This window comes from Cryptotermes secundus, unplaced genomic scaffold (genome assembly GCF_002891405.2).
Source record: "Cryptotermes secundus unplaced genomic scaffold, Csec_1.0 scaffold9037, whole genome shotgun sequence".
In the NCBI taxonomy this organism is placed as follows: domain Eukaryota; kingdom Metazoa; phylum Arthropoda; class Insecta; order Blattodea; family Kalotermitidae; genus Cryptotermes; species Cryptotermes secundus.
Window position 1 is genome coordinate 1 of NW_019737624.1, and position 10,794 is coordinate 10,794.

General features: G+C 40.7%; 1 protein-coding gene across 1 annotated transcript in view; it reads right to left on the reverse strand.

Moving 5' to 3' along the window:
- Nucleotides 1-2,110: 2,110 nt before the first annotated feature.
- The window catches only part of LOC111870493 (fatty acid synthase), a gene marked incomplete in the record, with an annotated part of 14,695 nt that continues 6,011 nt past the window's right edge, over nt 2,111-10,794 (reverse strand). The window contains 4 exon segments of the mRNA XM_033753864.1: nt 2,111-2,317; nt 4,070-4,246; nt 8,338-8,461; nt 9,615-9,854. Of these exon segments, the coding sequence (XP_033609755.1) occupies nt 2,111-2,317; nt 4,070-4,246; nt 8,338-8,461; nt 9,615-9,854 (748 nt within the window).

Consider the following 10,794-nt stretch of genomic DNA (forward strand, 5'->3'; position numbering starts at 1 on the left):
CTATTGTAAAAAGTGCGATGTTGCTTTGTGTGAGGTGGACTGCGCATCAGAGTGTATCGTAAACCGTGAAGTGACGCAGTTCAAACTCATGTACAGTCTGAACAAAATATTATTGTATATAATGTGATTATATTTACAATATCACCATGATTCAAGGTTGAAGAAAAAACAACGGGTAAGTCCTTTGGAATTTCGTAACATATATAATAAAGACTATATTTTGCAATTCATGACAAAATAATCACAGTTAATTTTCGTTTGTAAAAATTGCACTTTTGTGTATATGTAGAAAATTTTATTGTCTTTCAGGTTGTTTTTAATTTGTATTTCTATGTTGCATAGAACGGAAAATATGGATTTTTTCTGAAAGTGTGCAATGTTAATTAATTAGGGCGATTTAAATATCGGCCACAGAGGGCTGCCAGCAATTTAAAAGTCCATACATTAAAGGTTAATAATATCACAAATGTCATAACATCAGTGTTCTGAGTATCACTATTCAGTTCACTGTAAATGGTGGAAGATGCTGACAATAACATGGAGATGTTACATGTGGGGCTTGTCTGAAATGTCACCAAGCATGGTAATTTCATGGAATTTAGGCCTTTCATTGCCACATGACTGGACAATGGAACTGGAATCAAATCATCTTCAGAGTACTCACTATACAATACTTCCATCATGTGAGCACCACTCAGTCTCTCCTTACTTGCTAGGGTGAGTTCTTTGTTTATAACACACTTTGTGACATGAACAAACTGCTGAATTATATATTTATCAAAATAATGGATAAGGAAGGGAAACAACTCTGAAAAATATGATCAAGGCTAAGGAAATATTCATATATCTGCCATCTACAAATACAGTAACTAACTATGTGATAAGGCCGTGCCATAGCTCAAGCGGTTAGTCGCTGGCTTCCCACCATCGCAGCTTGGGTTCGATCCCGGGTCTGGTCAAGTGGGATTTGCGGTGGACAAAGTGGTGCTGGGGCAGGTTTTTCTCCGAGTACTTCGGTTTCCCTTGCCAATCTTGATTCCACCAATTGCTCCACAATCACCCTCACCTATCATCTGGGGCTGGTGCAATAGGCCAGAAGTGGCTGCAGTACAAGGGACTTAGTGCCAGCCCACTAGCAAAAAAAACAAAAACAAACTATGTGATATAATTATCATTTGAAAGAGAAATGTTTGCTGATATTGCTATCTGACCAAAGTCAAATATGATAATCTGTATATGGGAATACTTAACCATCAGTCAGAAGTGGGAATGAATAAGTTAACCATATTAAATGTAAAAATACTGAGAATATATATGTTTCTTGTTATGGTTTAATGAATTTTTGACTTCTGCCTGACCAATGAGGTCATACTGTAATCAGTGAAATGGGCTGCCCAAATACCTGTGGGTGCTGCCTTTTGATGAAATCCCGTTTCTCCTTGGTACCAACAGTGGTGTAAACTGTACAGCCTGCATGTAGGCAAATGTTGATAGCTGCCTGGCCAACACCCCCAGTGCCCGAGTGGATAAGCACTGACTCACCCTTCTTCAAGTTCCCAATCGTGACCAGAGCATAGTAAGCCTGTCCGTGATAAAACAAAGTAATGAACTTCAACTTCTATATTGTACATTATTAAAGTCTGTAGGAATTTTATTCAGAAGCACAGTAAGTGCTCTGAATTTACTACACCAGCTAAGCTTACTTAGAAAGAATTATAATATTTTTCTCCAAAACCCACACATGTATCTATATGTGCAAAGAAAAAGTATTTCATATTAATTTTAATATCAACAAATACTAATACCTTCCACTATCACATTGATGTTAACACTGATATTATTTTATTCTTCTTCTTGATTTACTTCTTCCACAAACAGTGCTCCTTAACTTCTTGTTAATTACTACGTTACTGAATTTGGATACCGTTTCAGTTACATTTACAAAGTATTCTAGAGTAACAACTTATGTTTCTCAGTTACATGTTAAGAATTAATTATAATTATGTAGCAGAACTGTTAATGGGGGAAGGGGGTGGGGGTGGAATTCACCACTCAAAATGTAGATCTACCTAAATATACTGGTGTCTATAAATCAGAATGATTAAAATCTTCAAATACTAATTTTCATATATATATATATANGGTGCTGCCTTTTGATGAAATCCCGTTTCTCCTTGGTACCAACAGTGGTGTAAACTGTACAGCCTGCATGTAGGCAAATGTTGATAGCTGCCTGGCCAACACCCCCAGTGCCCGAGTGGATAAGCACTGACTCACCCTTCTTCAAGTTCCCAATAGTGACCAGAGCATAGTAAGCCTGTCCGTGATAAAACAAAGTAATGAACTTCAACTTCTATATTGTATATCATTAAAGTCTGTAGGAATTTTATTCAGAAGCACAGTAAGTGATCTGAATTTACTACACCAGCTAAGCTTACTTAGAAAGAATTATAATATTTTTCTCCAAAACCCACACATGTATCTATACGTGCAAAGAAAAAGTATTTCATATTAATTTTAATATCAACAAATACTAATACCTTCCACTATCACATTGATGTTAACACTGATATTATTTTATTCTTCTTCTTGATTTACTTCTTCCACAAACAGTGCTACTTAACTTCTTGTTAATTACTACGTTACTGAATTTGGATACCGTTTCAGTTACATTTACAAAGTATTCTAGAGTAACAACTTATGTTTCTCAGTTACATGTTAAGAATTAATTATAATTATGTAGCAGAACTGTTAATGGGGGAAGGGGGTGGGGGTGGAATTCACCACTCAAAATGTAGATCTACCTAAATATACTGGTGTCTATAAATCAGAATGATTAAAATCTTCAAATACTAATTTTCATATATATATATATATTAGTGTATTTTAATTAAAACCATACTCATGAGCATTTACCTTTCAAAAGCTACATTAAATCAGAACTTATTGCAGTATTCACAACATGCAGATTCCATTTTTGGAATGCCAAAAAATACCAAAGTCCCTACGGTTGTTTCCCATGCTCCCCTTACTGAAGGATTAGAGGTCAGTGATGGTTCTCCATGAATATACAAAAATGTCATCCTACAGTAAGCTCTCCTTGTGTTCTCACGACAACTACGACAACTTGTTTTGTAGAATTATACAACATTAAATTATTACGGAAATTTCAATTGGTTTTTTCATCATACAGAATATTGAGGGTATATGAACAAATGCGCAGTACTATATTCTGCAATGTTACAATCTGTAATCTGACAGAAGTTCCTGTATGTTTTCAAGGAATGTACTGAATCCATTTTCAAGGTCTCCATAGTAACCACCTTCAGAATGACAAACGTTGTATGAATATGAAAGGTGTCAGAAAAAAGCTGCAGCCAAATATATGGCCTTGAGCAAGAAAAGGATTAAGAGCTGGGTAGCTAGTGTTCAGTGCATTAAGACACAAAAAAATACTGTGATATGTGGGCTCAGTGGAACCAGCAAAGATGGCTGTTGCTAGGGAATGGCCATATAAATATCACATGACAGCTAGTTGCTGTAACAACAGGGACAGTGCAACAAAAGACAAATTAGGGAAGAAGTGTTTTCTACACAGTCTGCTACAATGGCTACATCACACTACAACAAAGCAAACTGCAAGAAGATATTTTTTTCTGTGTGGTCCATGCTGAGGCTTATAAAGAAGATCTGCAGTCATTACAAGACAGTCATGAGTCATTGGTTAGGGAGTGCGTTTCTTGAGCCATAAGGCCAGGAGGAATAGTCCTTTGTTAGAAGACTGTAACCTGGCAATGACTAGTGGAGGCTGTAACAAGCAGAGAAGACTTGTGTGTTATTTAGTGATTTGTGCATTGCTATAGTTATTTGTAATTCCAAGTTGTAAGTGTGCGATAAATCTGATTACCAATCCAAATCCTATCTAGAGCGACTTAAAATTTTTAAATATTAATGACAGTGCTCTGCTCATCTGTTTCATAAAAGGGTTTCTTAACATAAAACAGAAATCAGACAGGATGTGTTTCCTGGGTAGAAGTTTCTCCATCTTAAGTTATTGATTTCAACTCACTGTTGCATAGACCACAGGCACAGTTGCTGCGTCCTCAAGTGTCCAGTGATCAGGTACATCCCACAGCATTGCTCTGTCTGCCTGCAGCACAGAGGCTAGGGCTCGACGAGAAGTTATTCCCATGACACGCCATCCCCTGTGATCACGCCCAGAAAACTCCATTCCTTGAAGACTGTCCTACCCCCACAGGTAAACGTAAGCATAAACTTTAATGCCGTGACTGCCAATCTCATAGGGACAGAACAATCACTGCTTTCAGGAATCTAAAGCATACATGGTTTCAGACACTACTGATCCTGTTTCATCCTCTGCTGAGAAGGCAGGAAACACATACTTTTTGTGGTCCATTAAATGAAGCTAACCTCAATCTATACAAGACCTACAACAAAATAACTATAGCTATATATAAATCTGAGATCAAGGTTTGTCAACAGGAGATAACAGGAAACTGTGCAATAAAAATGTTGATAATGCATGTACAGGTCTGAAACTAAGGCAGAAAAGGAAGTCGAAAATAAATGTAATGAACAAAATCAACAATCAAATCCATATACACCAATGTATAGGAATAATTAGATTTTTATGTTATGACAATATACAGAGTGTATCAAAACTCAATGGCAAAACTTCAGGAACGGACTCCTCATGTAGAGAGAACAAAAAATGTATGACAACATGGGTCTGGAAATGCATAATTACAGAGTTATCTGAGTCTGTAATTTGTGGAGTGCATGCTGAAACGTCCTGTTTGCCAGAATAAAAATGCAAGACACCAGTTACAATTGTTACACAAGTAATCATGTTGCGAAACAATTTGATGTGGGCCTGAATACCTCTAGGATGCGCAGATGATATCCTGTCTTCTCCAGTTAAGTAGCTGTGGCTGTATCCGAAAGGCGTGTATGACGTCTGTTGTCTGTGATTATTAAGTGTTGTTTGCAGTCTGCTGTGAAGTGATACATAATGTACACAAACAAAGAACTCGTGAGCATGCATTACATGTATGTTTTGGCGGATGATAATGCTTCAGAGGTGCGTCACTTGATCACGAACGCTACCCAATGCACAGATTGCCAGACCGAAAGACATTTGAAGGAATCCATTGTCGCCTATGCGAACATGGGAGTTTCGCACATCCACCAGGCACAGGGGGATGGCCAAGAAGTACAACCCCTGAGGACGTATTCAGTGTAACAGTGTTGGGAGTGTTGGATTGCACTAACGTTAATAAAAGGTCGGATAACTCTGTAATTTAACATTTCTGGAACCATGTTGTCATATACTTTTTTTCTTCTCTCTATATGAGGAGTCCGATCCTGAAGTTTTGCTGTTGAGTTTTGATACATCCTCTATACCTACCACTAGTGCCATCTGTGGAACAAAAGAGTGAACCCCCAATACTAGAACCATATAGATACTTATGAGGAATATGTCAGATCATACTAACCTTCCCTAAGAGTTGTTAACCTTACTGCAGATAAGGGGAATATACGGTGGGAGAAACATCCAAACTGGGTTTGTTGTCAGTTTTATTAAACGTGTCAAATGGGTTGATTCCTTGTACTTCTTATACCTGCTGTTACTTCCAATTTCCAAAACCTTGGCTTCATCCCTGCCTAATTTTTATTTTCCTAGAAGACCGTCTGAGATTGTGCCCATGTTCGCAGAGCAGCACAGTTAGCATTCTGCCTGTTTCACCAAAGTAGTACCAGCCATATTCACAGGGAATGATACAGATGCACTGTGCCATCCATTGCAGATCTCATTCCATTGTGGTCTTCATCAGTAAACTCCTAAGTGTGTGATTAATTCTGAAGACTCTCCTAATGTCAAAATGATTCCTTACACATTCAAACTTTTTAACTGTAAATTTCATTTTATCTCCCATTCACATAACTCAATCTCAGGTGTACATACAGCTATAGTTATAATGACAGGCTGGCCAGTGACTGAGGTTAGCCCTTTCTAACAGACTCAACAGAGTAGGTGTCTCCCACCCCCTCACCTGAGGATGGAAACAGATCCAGTTTCCAGAACATTGTGTTCTTTAAAGTACTGGATGATGGACAAAGTCTAAAAACCTATTAATTCCAAGTGCTATACACTACTGACAGTCCCCTTTAGAATCCAATAATCATGAAAAAAAAACAAAACACAAGAAATAATTCTATGCCCAACAAGAACACATGAAATATCAGTACAGTGTTGCCATCTCTTAATACATACCGAAAAGTAAGGTAAAAAAAGGTAAAGTTGTTTCTGTGCTTAACTAATTAAGCACTGTGTCATGAAGGTGTATCAGGGAGTGGATGTATAGATCCACATATCTTGGAAATGGTTGGAGGTGAGTAGTCAGCTTCATGCCCCAGCCACTTTACCCTTGGGGAAAGAGCCCCAGGTATGCATTGGATAGTAGGTTGGGTGGACCCCGGAGCTTGTCTGGATGACGTGGAGAAGAGAAAATTCTTTACTGTACCAGGACTTGAACACCGAACCCTCCATCACCCAGCCTGCAGCCAGTCTCTATACCGAATGAGCTATCCATCATACTGTAAAAGTACATTACACAAAATATGAACTATACTGAGAAGTCCACAAGAGCTCTTTATTCAAAAATAACAGAGCGGAGGAAATGGAATAATGAGACATTACACAATTTGTACTCTTCATTAAATATTAAAATCATCAACACAAGGATAAGATGGGTGAGGCATGTAGCATGCATACAAGCGCTGAAAAATACATACAAAGCTTTATTCAGAAAGCTCATAGAGAGAAGACAACTTGAGAGACGTAGGCATAATTTGGATATTAGGTAAACAGAATGGAAGAATGTGGACTAGATTATTTGGTTCAGAATAGGTACCAGTGGCAAGATCTAGTAAACATGGTAATGAACTGAATTTTCCAGTTCAATAATACATATGTAGGCAATATCTTGAACAGCTGAACATGTATTAGCTTTTCAAGAAGGACTTTGCTACATGGAATTAGTTACATAGTTTCGATGCAATGTCATCTTAATATTACATATTGGCAATTTTGTTGAAATAACTGGCCCTATTGTTTAATTATTTCTTTCTCTAACAAGCACTTTACACGCTTTCTGGTCTGTCAACCTATTTTTTCGCAGATGCAATATCACTATTTTGCGCTGAAGCTTGGCTAACCCAGTCAGTACAGTGAGTTGCTTATGGGTTGGATGACAGTCAGTCCTGAATTCCCTGCAGTGCTCATCAAGCCTCCTAACCAGTAGGTGCTGAGGGCTCTTCCTACACATAAAATGTTCAAAGCACGAAGCTGACCACTCATTTCCACCCAATGCTGAGGTTAAAAATGTGTGACACTTTACCTCCAATCCCCTAGACACCTTCATAGCTATATGCTTTGTGGGAACATCCCACATTATCACGCATTTTTGCAACGCACACTCTTCACATTACTTTTCACCATCATGCGCGCTAACCAATCAAATTGCTCCAAACGTTCACATTTATACTGCGCTCGCTGCTAGCCCGCGTCTACATCATTACGTGCGCTAGCCAATCAATTCTTCCTCCTCAATTTTGAGTTTCGCTCCACCCACTGAGCAGTGTATAAAAATGGGCAGCTCCAACGCCGAGTCATTCAGTTCATCATCAGTCTATGAGCTAGCCACATCAAGCAACATCAGTCAGCAGGCTTCGTCGCCAGCGCTCGGCCTTTGGATGCATTGGCAGGCTGCGCCAGGCACGACTGCCTTGGCCCTCCGGCTCTCTCACACCCGACTCACTGGAGCACCGCGCCTGGACTTGCCGGTGGTCGTGTTACTGTCCGACCCACTGGGCATCTGGCGTAGCCACTGCCTCATAACTCCTACAACCGCGCTCAATGACTAGCCTTTCACCAGCAGCCACCGCGCTGCGATCAGGCAACCTCCAACTCACGCTGCCGCACGGCAACCAAGCAACCTCCAGCCACAGCCGCACTGCGGCCAGGCCACTCACCGCAACTAGCCTCTCCTACCAGTGCGCACCGCGCTACCTCTCCGATCAAGCATCTCAGCAACCACGGTCCTTTTCAGGGCCAACAAACTGTTCCGAAGAAGTGGGTTGTCATCGGAGTAATGACAAGAAACACATTAAGACCCCCACAGCTTAATTAAGGACAGGGTCAAATTTACTTTCTTTAGCAGATTAATAAATGTTATTAAAGGTTTGTGAACAGGGGGGGAAATAATAAAACTTGTCTTTATAGGCATCTGGGCAGAAGTGTGTTTTTGTTCTAACCTCGTTCAGTGGATCCTTTATGAAGACATTTGCTGCCACCTTCCCAGCTGCCAAAAGCACATTTTTGAAATTAAGGGCAGAGTGATAAACCTGCACCAAGTTCTCATCTGCTTTTGCCTGAACACTGAAATATAACAGAATTCTTCTTCATTCCTGACATTCAAGTGACCCACATTCATCAGAGCTTTTGAAATATAATCATCAGTCACACAGAAGCAAGATGAAGTTGTGAGATAGTAAACATATTTTCGCAACAGTCATTTATATAAATGTGTCTTTAGGTCTCCTTACTTATATCTAAAAGTATATGAATCCAGTGTATATGAATGTGTGTGAGTCTGTGTGCTACTGTTGTAACTCAATAACCAAGGAACACAGAAAGCTCAAACTTAGCAGACAAACTCAGGGAATCCTGAGGGTTTGCACTTTCAGCATATTTTTTTTTACTTTTACATCCCTTCTGTTTACAGGCTGCAATAAAGAATTTACATATCAGCAAAATTTCTGTACAGAAAACAAAATGACAATCATGATGAGTATGCAATACTGGGTGCTTTTAGAGGCTCTGTGTTAGGTTGGCAGGCTTGTTCACATATCTAAAGTTCGAGTCTGTTCTCTCTCTTCCACTCTCTCTCTCTCTTTGACTTCCATCTTGCAGCCATTAGTGGTGTAACATTCAAGCAATTACAATTTGTGAAAGTTCATAGTTCTTGATGAATAAAGTAAGTGTTAAATAATACAGTACACTATAAGCAACTGTCAAACACTCTGAACAAAATAAATCTTGTAAGATTTGAGGTTTTTGCAGCGGTGACTATGAAGAATGCCATCTTATGGGATGTGGTGCCGTGTAGATCTTGTGTGAACCAACATTCCGGTCTGCAGCCACCTGCTCATGCTGGTTCCTCGCTCACAGATTTTTCTACCCTGAAGATGGAGGCGATACGTTCTACCGAAATGTCGGTTCACACAAGATCTACACAGCACCACTTCCCAGAAGGAGACATTCTTGAAAATAAATCCTTACCACAAAGTTATGAGAATCCTGATATCCCTGCACCAGCTCTTCACAGGGTCTGATAATGACAGCATTCAGCTTAACAGAAGTTCTTTGGCTCTCCTCTGTGCTCAGACAAGAAGGCTTCAAGGGGTTAAGTAACATAAAAAAGAGCTAAGGTATATCAGTGATTTCCATATGAAAATTTTGAAAGATGTGACAATCAACTCCCAGGTGTATAAATGTGTGGAGAGTTCTGGATACAAAAGCTGATACACACCACTCAGGGTCCAGATTTCCTTCCAACCATCTGAAGCTAGAGAGATCTCCTGGGGTCATGATGTTGAGCCACACATGTGGTGTAGTGATAGTGGCACAGCTGTCTAGCGGGAGGTGTCGGTATGACCCCCACTTTCCACCACTGTATACATTCATGACGAGATCTTTGATCAGCTGCTGGCTGTACAGAGGTGAATTCACATCAAATGGGGGTGCTGATGTGTCCAAAATGAAGAAGCACCTGAGAGAGACATACAGCACTTTTCAGAGATCTTACATGTAAATTTATCACCTGCTCCAACTCTCCTATGTATTAAAATTGCATTATTTTACTTAGATTNTGAACATTATATATATCCTGTTTTCTGTAAATTCCGTTTAATCAATCCAATATATATATACAAGTGTTAAGAGTTTCAAGTGGTTGTCATTTCAAACATTGACCATCCGACATTGGTGACCCGGACTGAACATGGAAACCGCAGACAGTTCATCAGCAGAAGTGCCCAAAATGGCCGTGCGGCTTCCGTCGTTCTGGCCCGAGAGACCAGCCATGTGGTTCGCCCAGGCCGAGGCGCAATTCACCTTGGCCGGCATTAACAGTGAGCGGATCAAGTTCTGCCATGTCATCTCACAGCTGGACCACCGATACACCACAGAGGTGGAGGATATCATCACCTCTCCACCCGAACAAGGCCCCTACACCCTACTGAGGACTGAGCTTGTGAGGCGGCTATCCTCATCGCCAGAGCAGCACATCCGGCAACTCCTCACAGTTGAGGAAATAGGCGACCGTAAGCCATCCCAGTTCCTGAGGTACCTGAAAAGTCTCGCACCAGATGTGTCTGATAACGTCATCCGAAGCGTCTGGACCAGCCGGCTACTCCGCAATATGCAGAGCTTCCTCGCCGGCCAGAACAAGAGCAACTTGGAGGCCACAGCCCTCTGTGTGGACCGCATCTCCGAGGTCAAAGCCCAGCCAGCGCTTGCTAGCGTTGATGAACCCACGGACATCGGCGCACTTTGGCAGGAGATCGCCGAACTCTCCCGCCAAGTGGCTGCACTCAGCACCAAACAGGACCGCCTCCAACCCCGCTTCAGGGAGTCTGACAACTAACCTAGAGACAGAGGCTCCAGTCCCAAGGGTTCCCGCCCCGCCTTCAACAACCGCTGGCCCGGCA